This window comes from Mandrillus leucophaeus, unplaced genomic scaffold, assembly GCF_000951045.1.
Source record: "Mandrillus leucophaeus isolate KB7577 unplaced genomic scaffold, Mleu.le_1.0 Scaffold840, whole genome shotgun sequence".
NCBI lineage: Eukaryota > Metazoa > Chordata > Mammalia > Primates > Cercopithecidae > Mandrillus > Mandrillus leucophaeus.
Window position 1 is genome coordinate 521,317 of NW_012109142.1, and position 16,466 is coordinate 537,782.

General features: G+C 42.2%; 1 protein-coding gene across 5 annotated transcripts in view; it reads left to right on the plus strand.

Moving 5' to 3' along the window:
* SYBU (syntabulin (syntaxin-interacting)) overlaps positions 1–14,756 on the plus strand; it is a 123,154-nt gene extending 108,398 nt beyond the window's left edge. For all 5 annotated transcript variants that reach the window (XM_011968364.1, XM_011968366.1, XM_011968365.1 and 2 more), the window contains 4 exons: positions 2,834–2,936; positions 8,984–9,187; positions 10,966–11,115; positions 12,924–14,756. In XM_011968364.1, coding sequence (XP_011823754.1) covers positions 2,834–2,936; positions 8,984–9,187; positions 10,966–11,115; positions 12,924–14,031 — 1,565 coding nt within the window. In that variant the 3' untranslated portion in view covers positions 14,032–14,756. The remainder of the gene's footprint in view (positions 1–2,833; positions 2,937–8,983; positions 9,188–10,965; positions 11,116–12,923) is intronic.
* Positions 14,757–16,466: the final 1,710 nt, after the last annotated feature.

The following is a 16,466-nucleotide window of genomic DNA, read 5'->3' on the forward strand; positions in this document are numbered from 1 at the left end:
AAAAGAAACGAGGTTTCGCCATGTTGGCCAGGCTGGTTTCGATCTCCTGACCTCAGGTGATCCGCCCACCTTGGCCTCCCAAAGTGCTGGGATTGCAAGCGTAAGCCACCATGCCCAGTCGAGGTTCTATGTTTTTAGGTTAGGTACCCTGTGCATGATTTTAATAACCCAAAAGAGCACTGAAAACAATATATTAGTTGCATACACTGTTTAAAGAAAATGAATAAAGAATGCCTCTCCTTCCTTGTACCTTTGTTGCCAGCTAATAGATAAATGGGGGTGCGGTGATTAGGTCTCCAGCTTTTCTCTTAGTTATTTTGCTTAGTATTGAAGGAAGTATATCAGATGATGTATTACATTTAGCTTTCCTGTGTATCCTTTAAAAAGCGTTCACTGATTTTTACACTGCATTAACCAGTTTGTGTTTTTTAAATTCATAAACTGAAATAGTTGTGAAGTAGTATATTCATTTTTCACTATCGTGCTATTCAAATAGTCCTGAATACAGCTGCAGGGACCCGATTGTGCCTTCTAATCTCTTTCAGATGTACAGAAAGTAAGAGAGGAAAGTGCTGAAACAAAGTGACCTTAGGCCCTGCAAATACATAAAAGTCAATATATTGAGTTCCAGTAGCAATAAAATGTAGAACAAAGTTGTCCTTTTAGTTCACAGAACGTAATTACCACAGATCAGAAGCACCATGGGGTAACAATGGATTTTCCACAATTATCTGTTCCTGTTCTAGAATTTCTGCTTTTAGGCAAGCAGTTCAATTATAATCGATGGACTTTTGTGAAAGGAATGAAAGCTGAGTGTTTCAGAGGAATAATTGCACATTAGAAAATAATATCTTAACCTGATGGCTGTAACCACAGGATCTATTTTTGAAAATTGCCTACCTTTATCATTGGATAACAAACGTGATAATTTACTAGCAAACAAAGCTGGCTGAGTTAGGCTGTCAGGAATCTCATGTTGCTGGACTCCATTACCAATCGTGAATCCTTGAGATTGAACTACTACAGTTTAACCAGTGCATTCCTTAGAGTCAACTGATGAAGTTTGGGAAGCTTCTAGGAGCTCATTACATCATTAGACAAAGTCTGTGCAATCCAGAAGGAATAGCTGGTCTCAGTTCTGATAAACTGCCATGCTAATCTTCCCAGAATTCTGCTGGGAGCCAGGAGTCACTGCTGTCATCTGGCTAATGGGTCATTCTCGGTCTCTTTCCTAGAGACCTGGACTTCCTAGAGGCTGGGGTTCCTGAGAGCTCCTGGAAACCAGGGAAAGGATGTTTTTTTTTCTCTCTACCTTGTGATTACCTACCTTCCTCTCTAGCAAAACTAATAAAGCCCATCAGAGAGCGAAATCTGTTCCCCAGCAGGCCAAAGTCTGGCCACATCTTGTACCTGTGGTTCGTGTTGGCCTGTTAGGGAGATGGTGATGTATAGTTTCTCTAAGAACTTCTCCTGTTCCGCTGCTTCTTCCTACTGCCTTTCTGAGGATAAAGCATAGTATGGGAGAAGTAGTATGAAGATTTGGTCCTGGACAGAATTTATCACCTACAAGCTTCAGACAAATCAGCTTCAGTTTTCTCAATAGTAAAACAGTGAGATTAATGTCTATTTTACAAAGATGTCAAGAATAAATAATATATAGCATAGAAAGCATCGCGAATAGGGCCTGAGACCTAGTAAACATTCAATAAATAGTCATTATTATGATAATTATTGTTCACTGCTTGTTAGAAAATCAAGGATTTAGGCTATTCATATTTTCTTCAGCCCAGAAATGTGAGCTGGCTCTGGGTTCTAGACCAGAAGAGGCACAAATTGTGTTGTAGGAGTTGAGCAACAAGGTCAGATTAAACTGTATACCTAGACTTATTTTTCAAAAGCACATGGTACTTCACGTTTTTAAAAAATTCTTTTTCTTCTTCTCATTGTTCTAGCTTGCCTCTTCCACATCCTTTCACTTCCCCAGGCAGTGTATGAGAATGTTTCCATTATCACTCTTTTAGAACTACATATTTTTGTTAGGATTAATTTATATAAATTATTTTACTGCACAGCATGTTTCTATTATAATTACACACCCAACTGTAGTCTGTACTCAAAGTACCATGTGATCTTTGCAAACTAATGAACATCCCTACCTGTAATCCCACTTTGAAGCTAAAATTCCAAGTTTCAGTGGAATTTACAGGTTCTATCACTGTTAAATTTCTACTTTTCTGTTAAGGATCTATTCCTTAAAGAAAAACCAAAACTGCAGTCAGAGAAAGTCAGTTCTCAGATAGTGCCAGTGCAGGCAGTCTGGGAGCCCAGGCTTTGCTCTTTCCTGACTGCCTCTCACTGGTTAACTGTCTCCAAACCTAACGTGCCAAATTGAAGTATGACTAGCTGACTACAGAAACCCAAAGATAAACTCTCTTGGAAAAACTGCTCTTGGACTGATCAGTATTTACTTTTTCTTTTTCTTTTGCTTGAAGTAGGGTGAGCCCGTTGTTGTGGAGTGAGAGCCTCACACACGGGAGAACAGTGCATTTCTCGACTCACTTGGGTCACTGTTGACAGTGTCTGCAGGAAGACCGGCCTCTATATGAAACCAGCCTTACTGTGCATCTTAGCTGTATTTATGAAATGATGTCCTTGTGCTGGGCCTTCTCTTGACTGCTTTGAGGAAAACTCTGTGAGCCTGGAAACTCTGAAATCTTGGCACTTGCCAATAGTGTGCAAATGCAGGGAGCAGGGACCTGGAAGGCAGGGAACTGGCCAGTGTGTTCTCCGGTTTCCTTTCCCTCACGCTTCTCTCTCCCCTGTTGTTTTTCAGGTAGTGAAGCTGATTTTAGCTCCTCGAGCAGCACAGGCAGCATTTCCGCTCCTGAGGTCCATATGTCGACTGCGGGGAGCAAGCGGTCTTCTTCTTCACGCAAGTAGGCACCGTCCCCTGCTCTGTAATTAATATGCTTTACACAGGTGACTCACCTGCACCTATGCATCTGTAGAACTACCCGGATTACTGTTCGTTCATATTTTATTATTCAGTTAGGCTTTTTGTTTTGTTTTTTTACAGTGATTTTTAAATTGGTAGTTTTTCCTACCTTGCCTACTGTGGTCACATGACTCACCTGTGTTTAGCCATCCATGGCTGTTTCCCATCCAACCCTTGACTCTATGCTCACTCCTCTTTCTGTCCCTTCTCTCTTTCCCTCACTCACCTGTGTACTCATCTGCATAGGAAGCTAGTGCTCTCCCACTTCCCTCCCAACCCCCTCTCTGTGAATCTATGAGTCTCTTAGCTGTGAAGCCTCTGACTTCACCCTTTTTTTCCTCTAGCTGGGCTTCTATTTTTAACCTCTGTGAAGGAAGCAGCTACTCCCTGACCACTCGCAACATTTACCTGGGGAAGGAGTGAAGAAAGTGTAGTAAAGTTCATAGGCATGGTGACCACCCCATAGAGCACACTAGCTGGGTGTGTGGGCTCTGAAGCCAGGCTGCCTTGGCTCAAATGCCAGCACCAACTCCAGGCTGTGTGGCTCAGAGCAAGTTGTTTAACCATTCCATGCCTCATTTGCCTCATCTGTGAAATAGCCCTACCCACCTCAGAGTGTTTATTGTTAGGATTAAACAAGTTAATAAAAGTAAAATGCTGAATCAGAGCATGGAGCATAGCAAACATCAACCAATGCTCTCCATTGATATTATTTGAATTGGTGGAGAGGACTATGAGAACACGGGAGCCACTATTCACATTCAGTGGGAGGGATTGCAAGCCCCAGGATTCTGTGCTTGCCACCAGTGGCTTTGTTTATTCGTTTAACAATTATTTATTGAGCATCTACTATGAGGAAACAAAACTCCACAAAATTATATTCATTGTAGTAGGACAAGAAGGACAATAAATTGAAAAATAATATAATTATTTTAAAAACACTCAGGGGAAGGAGATAGAGAGTAATGTGGTTTGTGATATATTTTAGCTTGGCAGGTCCTAGGATACCTGAGTGATGAACTGAGCTCTGAGCAGAGACTTAAAGGAAGCTATGGAGGGAGCCACGGAACATGAGGGGACCTGGCTTCTGACTTTGTCACGTCACTTGATTCTCCTGGGCCACGGTGTCCAAAAGACAGTTGGACTGTGTGACTTTTTAAGGTTTCTTCCTGGAGAAAATCTAGTTTCCAAAAGCCTACCTTTCCAGGACTCAGCAAGCAAATATGTTCTATTTCTCTTGGGTGAGCCGAAGATTTAGCTGATGTTTATAAGGTGACCTGAGACCCCCCAGGGCACAGTTTTATCATTAAAAATACAGCTGAAGCCAGATAGACCTGTAATGAAAGAGTGAAGTCCACAGTAAAAAAGCACAATTGCTCTATCCCCAGCCCCACCCACCACCCCCATTGTGGCAATAAAGTGCCTCTGGGATTATAGGACATGAATGTAAACATTTTGTGTACATCAGATGTGGCTTGCTCTGAGAACAAGCCATTTATACAACCCATTCAAGAAATTATGACATACACCTGGAACAAAGTATCAAACAATATAGAAAGGCTAAAAGGAAAAAGGAAGGCCTGTAGATGAAGCCAATTTAAATGTTTCAAAGGAATTTGTGTTTGTGGTTAAATTCCAAGGTTGTGTCAATAATACAGAGTGACTAAGAGAAAATATTCTAGTCTAGAATTCATGCTTTCTTTAAGTGATCAAAATTTGATATGTTGAACATAAAATAGCCAAATATAATTATATGCAAATCAGATGAATGCTTATATTAGTATCCGTTATAGCCAAGCAATAACAGACTTCAAAGGTTTAACAAAAATTAATAGATGGAAAATTGAAAAATGGCAGTGTTCTATCTATTATCCTCAGTTTTTAAAAATCTTGGCCAGGTGCAGTGGCTTGCACCTATAATCCCAGTGCTTTTAGGAGGCCGAGGCGGGTGGATCAATTGAGTTCAGGAGTTCAAGACCAGCCTGGCCAATATGGTGAAACCCTGTCTCTACTAAAAATACAAAAAAAAAAAAAAATTAGCCAGGCATGTAGGTTGGTGCCTGTTATCCCAGCTACTCAGAAGGTTGAGGCAGGAGAATTGCTTGAACCTGAGAGGCAGAGGTTGTAGTGAGCCAAGATAGCACCACTGCACTCTAGTCCTGGGCAACAGAGCAAGCCTCTGTTTCAAATAAATAAATAAATAAAGTAAATAAATAAAAGAATCTCACCGAGGCACAGAGTACCATTGGTAGATTTTGGTCATGGACTATCTCAGGCATTTCACATAAATTTTGTGTTCCGGAGGGCCATGCATGGGTGGGCAGCTCCTCAAGAGTAGCCGGCTATGCCTGCCAAACTCTAGTAGTTTGTGATCCTTTCAATTGGCTGCTTCCCCATGTAGAGAATGAATTTTCTCTCTGGAGAATTAGCTCCCTGAAGGAAGGCTAACAGGAAGATTGGTCAGTTGTTGGGAAATGAGAGGAATAGGTGGAGTTGGTGAGAATATTTTTGACAAGTTATTTTTAAAACAAAATTTTAAAGGTGTACAGATTATCTTGTCTCATAGAAGGGCAACTCTGCTGATATTGCTAAGGAATTGTCTTTCTTAACTAAAACGCGAATCTGTTTGGAAGATAAAAATGAGACAGAAAAAGAAAACCCTTGGGATTTGGAGTCAGACAGACCTGGGATTGAGGTTAACCTCCATTATTTATCAGGTGTATGACCCCAAGCCTCAGTTTCCTGTTTTGGGATATGGGATAATAATAGCATCTTACCTCACTGCGTTAAATGAGATGATATATGTGAGTGCTTGACATGATGCCCAGAACTCAGTGAAAGCATTGGTAAAAGGTGGTTTTTGTCAGTAGGGGTGAAAGTAATACTAAGAGATGTGGTACTGTTGCTGTTGCTGCTGCTACTGGTGGTGGTGGTTATGGTGGTAATCATGGTGGTGGTGATTATATTAGTCTGCTAGGGCTGCATAACCCAGCACCATAGACTGGATGGCCTAAACAACAGAAATGTATTTACTCACAGTTCTGGAAATGGGAAGTCTGACACGAAGATGTCTGTTGGCTGCTTCTGAGGCTCCTCTCCTTGGCCTGTAGTGGCCATCTTCTCCCTGTGTCTCTACATCATCTTCCTTCTGTTTATGTCTGTTCAAATTCCTTCTTTGTATAAGGACACCAGTTAAACTGGATTAGGGTCCACTCTAACTGCCTCATTTTAACTTAGTCACTTTTTAAAAGCCCCGTTATTCTGTGGTACTGGGAGTTAGGGCTTCAACATACCAATTTGCAGGGGGTGACACAGTTCAACCCTAGATCATGGTGATGATGGTGGTGATGATGATGGTGATAACAATGATATTACCTGAAGTCCAGAGCCATGGTCAGGGAATCGAAATTCACCTGAGTCACTCATGAGGTTTCTTCTACACTCCTCTGTCTCTGACCTTCTAGTTACATATTCAGGTTTGTAGAAGGGTTCAAGGTCAGCAGAATTTTCTCTCCTTTTTGTGGACTGCGTTTTTCTTGTCCACCAGACCAAAGGATCTGGGATGGGCTGAAGAGGACAGCATTGGGTTTGCCGGTTCATGGCCATGACAAACATGGAATCTCAGTGTCTCCTTTGAAAATGTTTCCTATCAATGCCTATAATGAGTTTGCACCTATATATGTTAGCATTTGAACTACTAAATGAAGAGAACTGATATTTTTAAGCATGTTGCTTCTTTTTAAAAAGTTAGCTCTTACAAGCTGTCTGATAATTTATTTCCTGATCAATATTCAGAAAGCACCCGAAACAGTGCTAGGGTCACAGAAGGTCCTCAGTGGCAGTTAACTCGTAATAAAATTCCCCAGGTCAAAATATGGGACAGCTCTTTACATTCCCGCCTAACATGTAATAGCTAATCGTCCATATTTCTCATAATCAGATTAAGAACTAGTCTGGTTGATGCCAGACTTAGAATTGAAGCATAGAAAAGAAAATGCACACCAGGGTACATGTTCCTTTCAGCTACTCATGAAGTTCTTTCTACTATGGGCTGCTGAAGTTGGTTTTGTCACAAAGCCATCAGCCCATCTGTTCCATATAAAGTGTCCTCACGAAGAGAAGAGCGGCATTCATTTGGATGATTTCAAAAGGAAAGAACTTTAACTTTAGAACTGGGTTACGTTTTATTTATGTATGGTTTGCAAGGTTGACAGCCAGTTGAAATTATGTTTGATTGTAAATAAGTAATCATGGTTTCAAAGCCAAGTATACCCACACGCACACTTGCATTCACATTTACACACATTTCTCATTAAGATGTCAGTTGGATACAGCTGTAATTAAAATTGCAAAGAAAGGATTGTCAGAAAGCAGTACTACTATATGAAAGCTATCTTGTTTTCTCTCTTTTTTTTTTTTGCCATCAAGTAATATTCCTGACATAGAATTTTTATCCTGTTTAAGTAATTTCAACATTCTCAAGATGCTTCCTTACACTAGTGGGTGTCAAATCTCTGTAACAGGATTAACGGTGAAGTTTGAACAAGTTTATCATCTAATAATACTCTACAGTTGAGTCACCCTTAATAGTTTGTGGAATGTACTCACATGCATTCTTTGATTTGATTTTCACATCAATTCTGTGAGGAAGGTAGGAAAGGTGTGTGTGTGTGGGTGTGTGTGTGTGTGTTTTGATCTCCATGTTAAGTGGCTTACTTGCCTAAGTTCCTACTAAGTGGCAGTGCCAGTGACTCAAACCTGGTTTATTTATTTAGCAGTCCTTTAGGGAACACTTACCATGTATCAAAAGTAGGAGGGTAGAAAGAACAGGCTGTTCCTGCCCTCAAGGATGCCCTAGGCTAGCAGGAAGGACAAATAAGTATGCAGTTGTGATGCCATGTGATAAGTCCAATGGTAGAAATTTGCACAGAGTTTTAGAGAGCATTAAGGAGTGCCCCTACACTGGCCTAGGAAAGGAAGAATATAGAGAAGGCTCTTTAGAGTAGGTTCCCATCGGTCTCAAAGTAGGAAATATCCTGGTATCCAGGGGCTTAGGGAAGGGAGCAAGAGAACATTCTAAGCAGAGGAAATTGTGAGTTCAAAAACCTAAGGATGGTCAAGCATGGATCCTTCAGGAAACTGTAAGTCATTTGGAATGCTGTAGTACAGAGGGAGGAGGGAGGAGTGGTGGAGGATGGGGTTGGGTGGAGTGGCGAGATTAGACCTTGTGAACCATCTTAAGGAGGCTGGCCTTTGTTCTGGGGGCAGTGGGGAACCATGGCAAGGCTTTGAGGAGGACATTGAATCAGACTCCGTTTTGAAAGGCCACTCCAGCCACAAGCCAACCTTCTACTGGAGGGAGCAAAGCAAGAGGCAGGAGAACCAAGATGGGGCTGTTACAGTATTTCAGCAGTTAAATGACAAAGGTTGTCTTAAGTCATTGGGACTAGAAAGAAATGAAAAAAAAATTTAAGTGATCAAAATTACCGATGATGCATTTATGCGTGCTGTTTATCTGCCCTGTTTTCTCCTCCTCCTTTATGTGCTACCACCTTCCCCCATCCTCCAAATGAGCCACATTAATTTTCTTACCCTGACGTGAACCAAACGCAAATATTTCTAAACTGAAACAGGTGGACTAGAACAAAAACCACATCTTGAAAACAGCGTCCAAAATAAACCTGCGCTAAATCAATATTCTACATTGTGTATGTTCTTAGCAGGCTATTGGGTGTAATCCAAAACAAGCTTTATGGCCAGAAACTATTTGAAAGAACAACAGAGGGAGAGGTTGCTTGTGCTGATGACACAAGGCGAGAAAATACCAGGCAGGTGGGAAGAAGGCCGCTCTGAAGGAAAGTCTACACAAATAATTGTATTGCCCCTTTCAACTCCATAAATTGGATTTCCTTAGATTTAGGAAGTAAGACATTAGCCCTTGGGCATCTGTAGCCCCAAGGATTTTAACATTTTTCATGCTTTTCCCAGTCGAGGTCCTCATGGGCGGAGTAATGGAGCTTCGTCACACAAGCCTGGCAGCAGCCCATCATCCCCGCGGGAAAAGGACCTTCTGTCCATGCTGTGCAGGAATCAGCTGAGCCCTGTCAATATCCATCCCAGTTATGCACCTTCTTCCCCAAGCAGTAGCAATTCAGGCTCCTACAAAGGAAGCGACTGTAGCCCCATCATGAGGTGAGTCCTGCTTAATTCATGCATCTTAGTTTGTCCTACTTGGTAAGATTTTCTTTTAAAAAGAAAATAAGGGTTATACAACTCTTGATCCCTTGCCTGATTCTACAACAAGACACTGCACTTTTCTTTCCGACATTTGGCTGATTCTTCAAGGGCTGCTGCAGAAAGAGCACAAGCCACAATTTCTAACAAGGCGCAGCAATCTAAGCAGTTCCTGGATAGGGAGAGAAAATGCCACAGAAGCAGCAGGAGGCTGAGGCAGAAGAATTGCTTGAACCTGGGAGGCAGAGGTTCCAGTGAACCAAGATCACGCCACTGAACTGCAGCCTGGGCAACAGAGCAAGACTCCATCTCAAACAAACAAACAAACAAAAACAACTTAAGATGATTCTGTAGGCACCTGTTGCTACAGGGGTGTGTGAAAGGTGGGGAGGGGTCCAACTCAGTCTGGAGCGATCCGGGGAGGCCTCCCTGAGAAAGTGAAGTGGAATTGAGGTCTGAAGAGCAAGCAAGAAGTTAATTCATATGAGGTTGTAGGGAGTGTGGAGCAGAAAGAAGGAACTGCATTTCCAAAGAGGCCATGACAGGAGGACTGGATGGTGGGCATGGACACAGGTCATCTTGGAGGCAGGCAGGTGCTCAGGGAGCTGGCAGCACGGTGGCTGGGACTGGGTCCAGAGTCAGGGAAGGAGCTGGCCGCCTTCCTCCTTCAGCCTTCTTCCTGCTGGGCATCCCTATTCTCGTCAGTCAGCTCTCTTACAGCAGAGATGCCCAGCTCCCAGCCAGGCCTGAGAGGGGCCAAGATTCCAGCAAGGGCTGTTTTGTAAAACATTGAGCCTCTCTTACAAAACACATTGGGGAGAGTTAAGTAGAGGAAGAAACTTTTCCCCTTCAGAAGAAGGACCTTTCCGTTTCCTCCAAACTGGCATACTCACAGCAGGGATTGATTTTAGAACAACTTGCATTCAGCAAATAGCCATCAGGATCTTTAGGCAGTGGCACACTGTGCGGAAAGTTAGGTCATCTTGCTTGCTTCCTTCTCTTCTGCCCAGGCCCATCCCCTGACCCTTGCCCATTGTGCTGCCTGTTACTCTGAACTGACAGCTCAGGCATCTGGACAATGGTGCATTATTTTGTATGAGAACATTCCTAAGCCATAGAAAATTCTCCTCCTCCACTGTCCCTATTCTCTCCATAAGTACACCAATACCGCCTTCAATCTTCAAAGTAATTAACAGTCTTAAGATCTGCAGTTCTATTACAGCTCACCTTCTGAAGTGATGTCAGCCATTATTGAGGCTTAAGACCCCAGCACATAGCTGCCATTCCTTCTCAAGCTGTTAGCTGTGTCTGGGTCAATGTGGGTAGCTATAACAAAGTACCCTAGACATTGGTCCATATCTTTCGAGAACCATGGGCTACATACTGTAGGGTTAGGTCTGAGATCAGGGTGCCAGCAAGGTATGGTTCTGGGGAGGGCTGTCTTCTGGGCTGCAGACTGCTCACCTCTTAGTGTAACCTCACAGGGTGTAAAAAGAAAGCTAGAAAGCTCTCTGGGGTTCCTTTTATAAGAGCACTAATCCCATTTATGAAGGCTCCACCCTTATGAGCTAATTCCCAAAGTCCTCACTACCTAATACCATCATATTGGGGTAAGAATTTCAACATATGAATTCTGGAGGGACACAAACATTCAGCTGATAACACTCTGTGTTACTCTTCTTTTTATAGAAAAGGAAATGGCAAAAAGTAACAGTTCATTACTTGGATTGTTTCAGGCGTTCCGGAAGGTACATGTCTTGCGGTGAAAATCATGGTGTCAGACCCCCAAACCCAGAGCAGTATTTGACTCCTCTGCAGCAGAAAGAGGTTACAGTGAGACACCTCAAAACCAAGCTGAAGGAATCTGAGCGCCGACTCCATGAAAGGTGAATCTGCCTTCCTTGCACAGTGGGGTGTAGGACAGTTTCTTTCTCCATAAAATGAAACATGAACCCAAATTATAGAAAGATAGAAAAGAAAAAAATGATTGTATTCAATTTTTGTCAAATTTTTAAATCAGCCTCTGAAAAGAGCCATTTCCTAATTCTGTGTGATTTGGCTGTTTCAGGAGTTCAGGGAGGCCCGTCGGTTAGAGGGGATCCTTTTTGTTGTTGTTGTTTTGCAGTGTATACAGCTTTGATGTGAAATAATCGGGTGTGTGCATGGCTATTTTTAAATGGCAAAAACACGTGAGCGAACAATCCCATACTTCCAGCAGAATGGGTCACACACCGTGGACCAATTAAGCCCTGTTTATATCCCTGCACGAATGGATATCTGTGTGCATTGTAATTCCTGCATGCTATTTTTGTGCTGAAGGAAGGGGCTCATTGTTCTTGGCCAAGTGTTAAGGTTGGAAAAAAAAAAAAAAGCCCATGCTTAAGAGATCTTATCTGAGGGAGAAGACTTTTGACATCTGGGCAGCAGGCCAGTTTTTCTGCTTGATGGTTTTCCCCTGGAACATTTTGGAACAGACCAGGAAAGCTCTGACCAGGGTAGCTGTGAGCTCAGGGTGAGGGTGGCATTTGCATTCTCTAAGAGTCTGGGCTACCTGATCAGCCCAAACCTGCTCTGCTGCTGCCACAAAGAAATAGAGAAAACTCAATGACCTTGGTTGCTAAAACTGTGGGTAGATAAGGGCGCAGACTGTGAGGAAGGGACATTTTTCATCTTTCGAATTAATCTGGTTCATCGTCTGTCTGAAATAGACTTGAGACCCAAACTCTCCTCTGGGGTGTGTTAGACCTTAAGTCTGGAAGTGTTTGGTCTGTGATTTGCCCAGTCCGTAGGAGGATTGGAGCACTCAAGGGAGGAAGGAATGGGAATGCAGTAAAACTTGGGAAAATATTCTAACCTAAACTTAAATGAACAATATTGATGTCTCTTCATATATATGAGGATCCTGACTACGCTATCTTCATATCCACTGAGAATGTAAGGACTGACTATGAAAAAATTATATGTAAGAAAGAATTTATATGCAAAGATCTTGAAGTAGGGTTGTCCTGTGAAGGATCTAAAAAGTAGGATCGCTTCTCCTTAGTGTAGGATGAATTCAATATTATCCCATCTGAGAGGAGATAGAATAAGCAGCTTGTCAACATGTAAAGTCCCTGCCATATGATTTCAAAAATGTTTATCATTGGAATATCATCCGAACAATTTAGCAAGGCTAAAATTTATCAGTCTACCTTCTGTCTTTGATAGGTAATTAAAAGTGAACTGGCCTTTTCTTCCACAAACTATAGACATTTGGAAAGAGTAGGCTATGGAGATAGAAACACGCTAACAGATGCTAAGATGTTCTAATAATAACATTTTAAATATTAAGGATTGAGTAGATGATAAGACTTGTAACAGTGCAATATCTGACTCATCATTGGTACTCAAAAAAATTGTGGTAGCTATTTTGATTCTGATTCTGATTACTATTATTACTTTAGCCATTCTACAATTAAAGAGAAAGTTTACGGCTAATCTCTGCCAAAGAGAAAATGTACTGTTTCTTTAAGTTTAGGCTGAAGTGTTTTCTCAAGTTTTCTGTGTTCTCTTGAGTTCCCTGCATTCAAAACTGATTTCACATCTGTATTTCAAGTGGAAGAGTATGAGTTCTTGGCTCTGTGCCAGAACTGCCTGTTGCCCAGTTCAAAGTTATTTTATTTTTTTATTAACCATGCTTGTCTTGGCACTCTAGGGAAAGTGAAATCGTGGAGCTTAAGTCCCAGCTGGCCCGCATGCGAGAGGACTGGATTGAGGAGGAGTGCCACCGGGTAGAGGCCCAGTTGGCACTCAAAGAAGCCAGGAAAGAGATTAAACAGCTCAAACAGGTCATCGAAACCATGCGGAGCAGCTTGGCTGATAAAGATAAAGGCATTCAGAAATATTTTGTGGACATAAACATCCAAAACAAGAAGTTGGAGTCTCTCCTTCAGAGCATGGAGATGGCACACAGTGGCTCTCTGAGGGACGAACTGTGCCTAGATTTTCCATGTGATTCCCCAGAGAAGAGTTTAACCCTCAACCCCCCTCTTGACACAATGGCAGATGGGTTATCTCTGGAAGAGCAGGTTGCTGGGGAAGGGGTTGACAGGGAGCTACTGGTGGGAGATAGCATAGCCGATGGCACAGATTTGTTTGATGAGATGGTAACAGCCACCACCACAGAATCTGGTGACCTGGAGCTTGTGCATTCCACCCCTGGGGCTAATGTCCTGGAGCTGCTGCCCATGGTCATGGGTCTGGAGGAGGGCAGTGTGGTGGTGGAGCGAGCCGTACAGACCGACGTGGTGCCCTACAGCCCCGCCATCTCGGAGCTCATTCAGAATGTGCTGCAGAAGCTCCAGGACCCCTGTCCCTCGAGCTTGGCGTCCCCTGATGAGTCTGAACCAGACTCGATGGAGAGCTTCCCAGAGTCCCTCTCTGCCTTAGTGGTTGATTTAACGCCAAGAAATCCAAACTCAGCCATCCTTTTGTCTCCCGTGGAGACCCCGTCCGCCAATGTGGATGCAGAAGTCCATGCAAACCGCCTCATGAGAGAGCTGGATTTTGCAGCCTGCGTGGAAGAGAGGTTGGATGGTGTCATCCCACTGGCTCGCGGGGGCGTCGTGAGGCAGTACTGGAGCAGCAGCTTCCTGGTGGATCTCCTGGCTGTGGCTGCCCCCGTGGTCCCCACGGTTCTGTGGGCATTCAGTACTCAGAGAGGGGGAACGGATCCTGTCTATAACATCGGGGCCTTGCTCAGGGGCTGTTGCGTGGTTGCCCTGCATTCGCTCCGCCGCACCGCCTTCCATATCAAAACCTAAATAGAAGTTGTTGTTACTGTGTGCCAATGTGTCCCATGTGGGTTGTGCCAGGTAGAGAAACAGGAGGTCGATCTGTGACGGTTTCTATTCTGTCGTTTTGCTCCTCGGTATTTGATTTGCACTATATTTAGTTGAAGCCTGTTCACTGTTTAAAACCGGAGGTATCTTCAAAGGCATGGAGACCTGGTTCTAGTAAATGTCCCACCAGTGCGGTATAGAAAGCATGCTCATGACCCTGCCGTGTCGTCTGAGGTACCCGTTCTTATCCTAGTGGTTCAGGAAGAGAAAATGCAGTTTGCACTTTCAAGACAGCTTCTCTAAGGCTGGCATGTTATCTCCTTGCTTTGCTTTGTGCCGTTTTAAAATGTGTAATCGTTCCAGCATTCCAATGGTCTTGTGCATAGCAGGGGACTGTAACCAAAAATAAACATGTATTTGTGTAATTGGTTTGAAGAAGTCTTGAATAGCTCTTTAGTGTCTTACTTGGGGTTGATAAGATTTGAGTGTCTGCAATTTTTTACTAAATGTAGCTACAAAGTCTTAAATGGCTTGTTTGTTCTTAAACTGTTAATTGATGAAATTGTGCATAAGTTTACAATGTACTAACTTATTTTGCTTATTATATATAGTGTTTTGTTGGAAATTGTAACCACACACTTCAGCATGATGAAAATAAAGATTAGTGTTTCCATTTAAATAAATGTTTTATCCTCCTATAAAATAATTATCTCTGTGATTTTACTTCTATGTATAAGAAAGACAATGAATAGCAGATCTAACATCTTTATCAATAGGGGTCTGTAAAAATTGAATTAAATTAGAAAGAGGGAAAAAGAGTTATTAAATAAAGGTGAAGATTTCCTACCCTTACTTAAAAAGCATCATTTCTGAGTACAAGTAGCTTTGTTTACTTTTAAATTGCCCATACGCTAGTTTGTCTACATGTTTATGCAGTAAGTACATCTTGAGTGTTTTCATGAACGTTGGGTTGATTTAAGCATGCTAGGTGTTCAGGAGAGGGAGAATATGGTAGTGACATACAGCTTCCTTCCTCAGAATGATAGGATGAGGGTGGGTGGCTGGGAAGGGATGAGAAGGTATTGGATCTATGTTCATCTAGTGCTTACACCAAAATTTTGAGATTAGTATTTTATACACATAAGAGAGCTAAGCCTCAAAGAGGAAAAATGTTCAGGATCTCAGAACTCATCTCTCCAGAAGCCATGATTTCAAGTGTCTGCAAAAGCAAATGCCTTTTCTAATTTGCCACACAAAGGGAAGAGGCTGGAAAATACCCTAAGTCCTCATCCAGAAACTCTTCTTCCATAGCACTTACCACCTTTAAACATACCACCCTTTTACTTACAATGTCTTGGTTATTACCCATCTTTCCCACTAAGATATTAGCTCCATGAGGGAAAGGATCTGTGTTCTGTTTTGTTCACAGGTGTATGTCAAGAACTTAGAACAAATGAAATAATAAGACTTAGAATTTGATAGCACAACAGGGAACCTATAATCAGTAATAATTTAATTGCATATATTAAAATAATTAAAAGAGTATAATTGGATTGTTTTTAACACAAAGGATATTTGAGGGGATGGATACCCCATCTTTCATGATGTGACTATTACATGCACATTGCCTGCCTGTACCAAAATCTCATGAGCCCTATATAGACACCTACTGGGGATGCCCAAAATATTTTAAAAATAATTTTCTAAAAACAAAATTTAAAAATTTAAAAATAACTTGATACAGTACCTGGTACACAGTGGAAAGTCTAAAAATTGCTGTTGAATGAATTAATTAATCCAGCAAAATACCAGGTACTCCGATGCTAACTGGGCACTTTCCAGGATGGGTCTTAAATAGTGAAGGAGACAGACAAGGTTTCTGTCCTCAGGAAGCTTACGTTCTGTGTCTGTGAGGGACACAACATGCCATCAAATAAACAAAAGATGGTTTCAGATAGTGGTAAATGCCTCAAAGGAAATAGGTGTTTTGACCAAGTGTGGCAGAGGTGAAAATAAGGGACACATCTCTGAAGAAATAACGTTGGTGGGAATGGATGAAAGTCAATCATGAGAAAATATGGGACAAAATCTTGTTGCAAGAGCAACAAATTCAAAGGCCATCAGATAGAATGGGCTCACCATGTGACAGGAGCATCCTGGAGGTCAGTGTGGCTGGAGCAGAGTGAGAAGGAAGGAGAAAGTTGGAGTAGACAGGAAGCTGCTTCATATGGGGTCACATAAACCATGGTAGAGGTTTCAGTTTATTCAGGGACACCATTTAGGGGTCTATTGTAATGTCCAGATGAGAGATGATGCCAATTTCGAGGTGGAAGTAGATACAGAGATTAAGTTGAATAATTACAGATATAGCTTGAAGATAGAACTAATGTGATTTGCTGATGGATTAAATGTGGAGT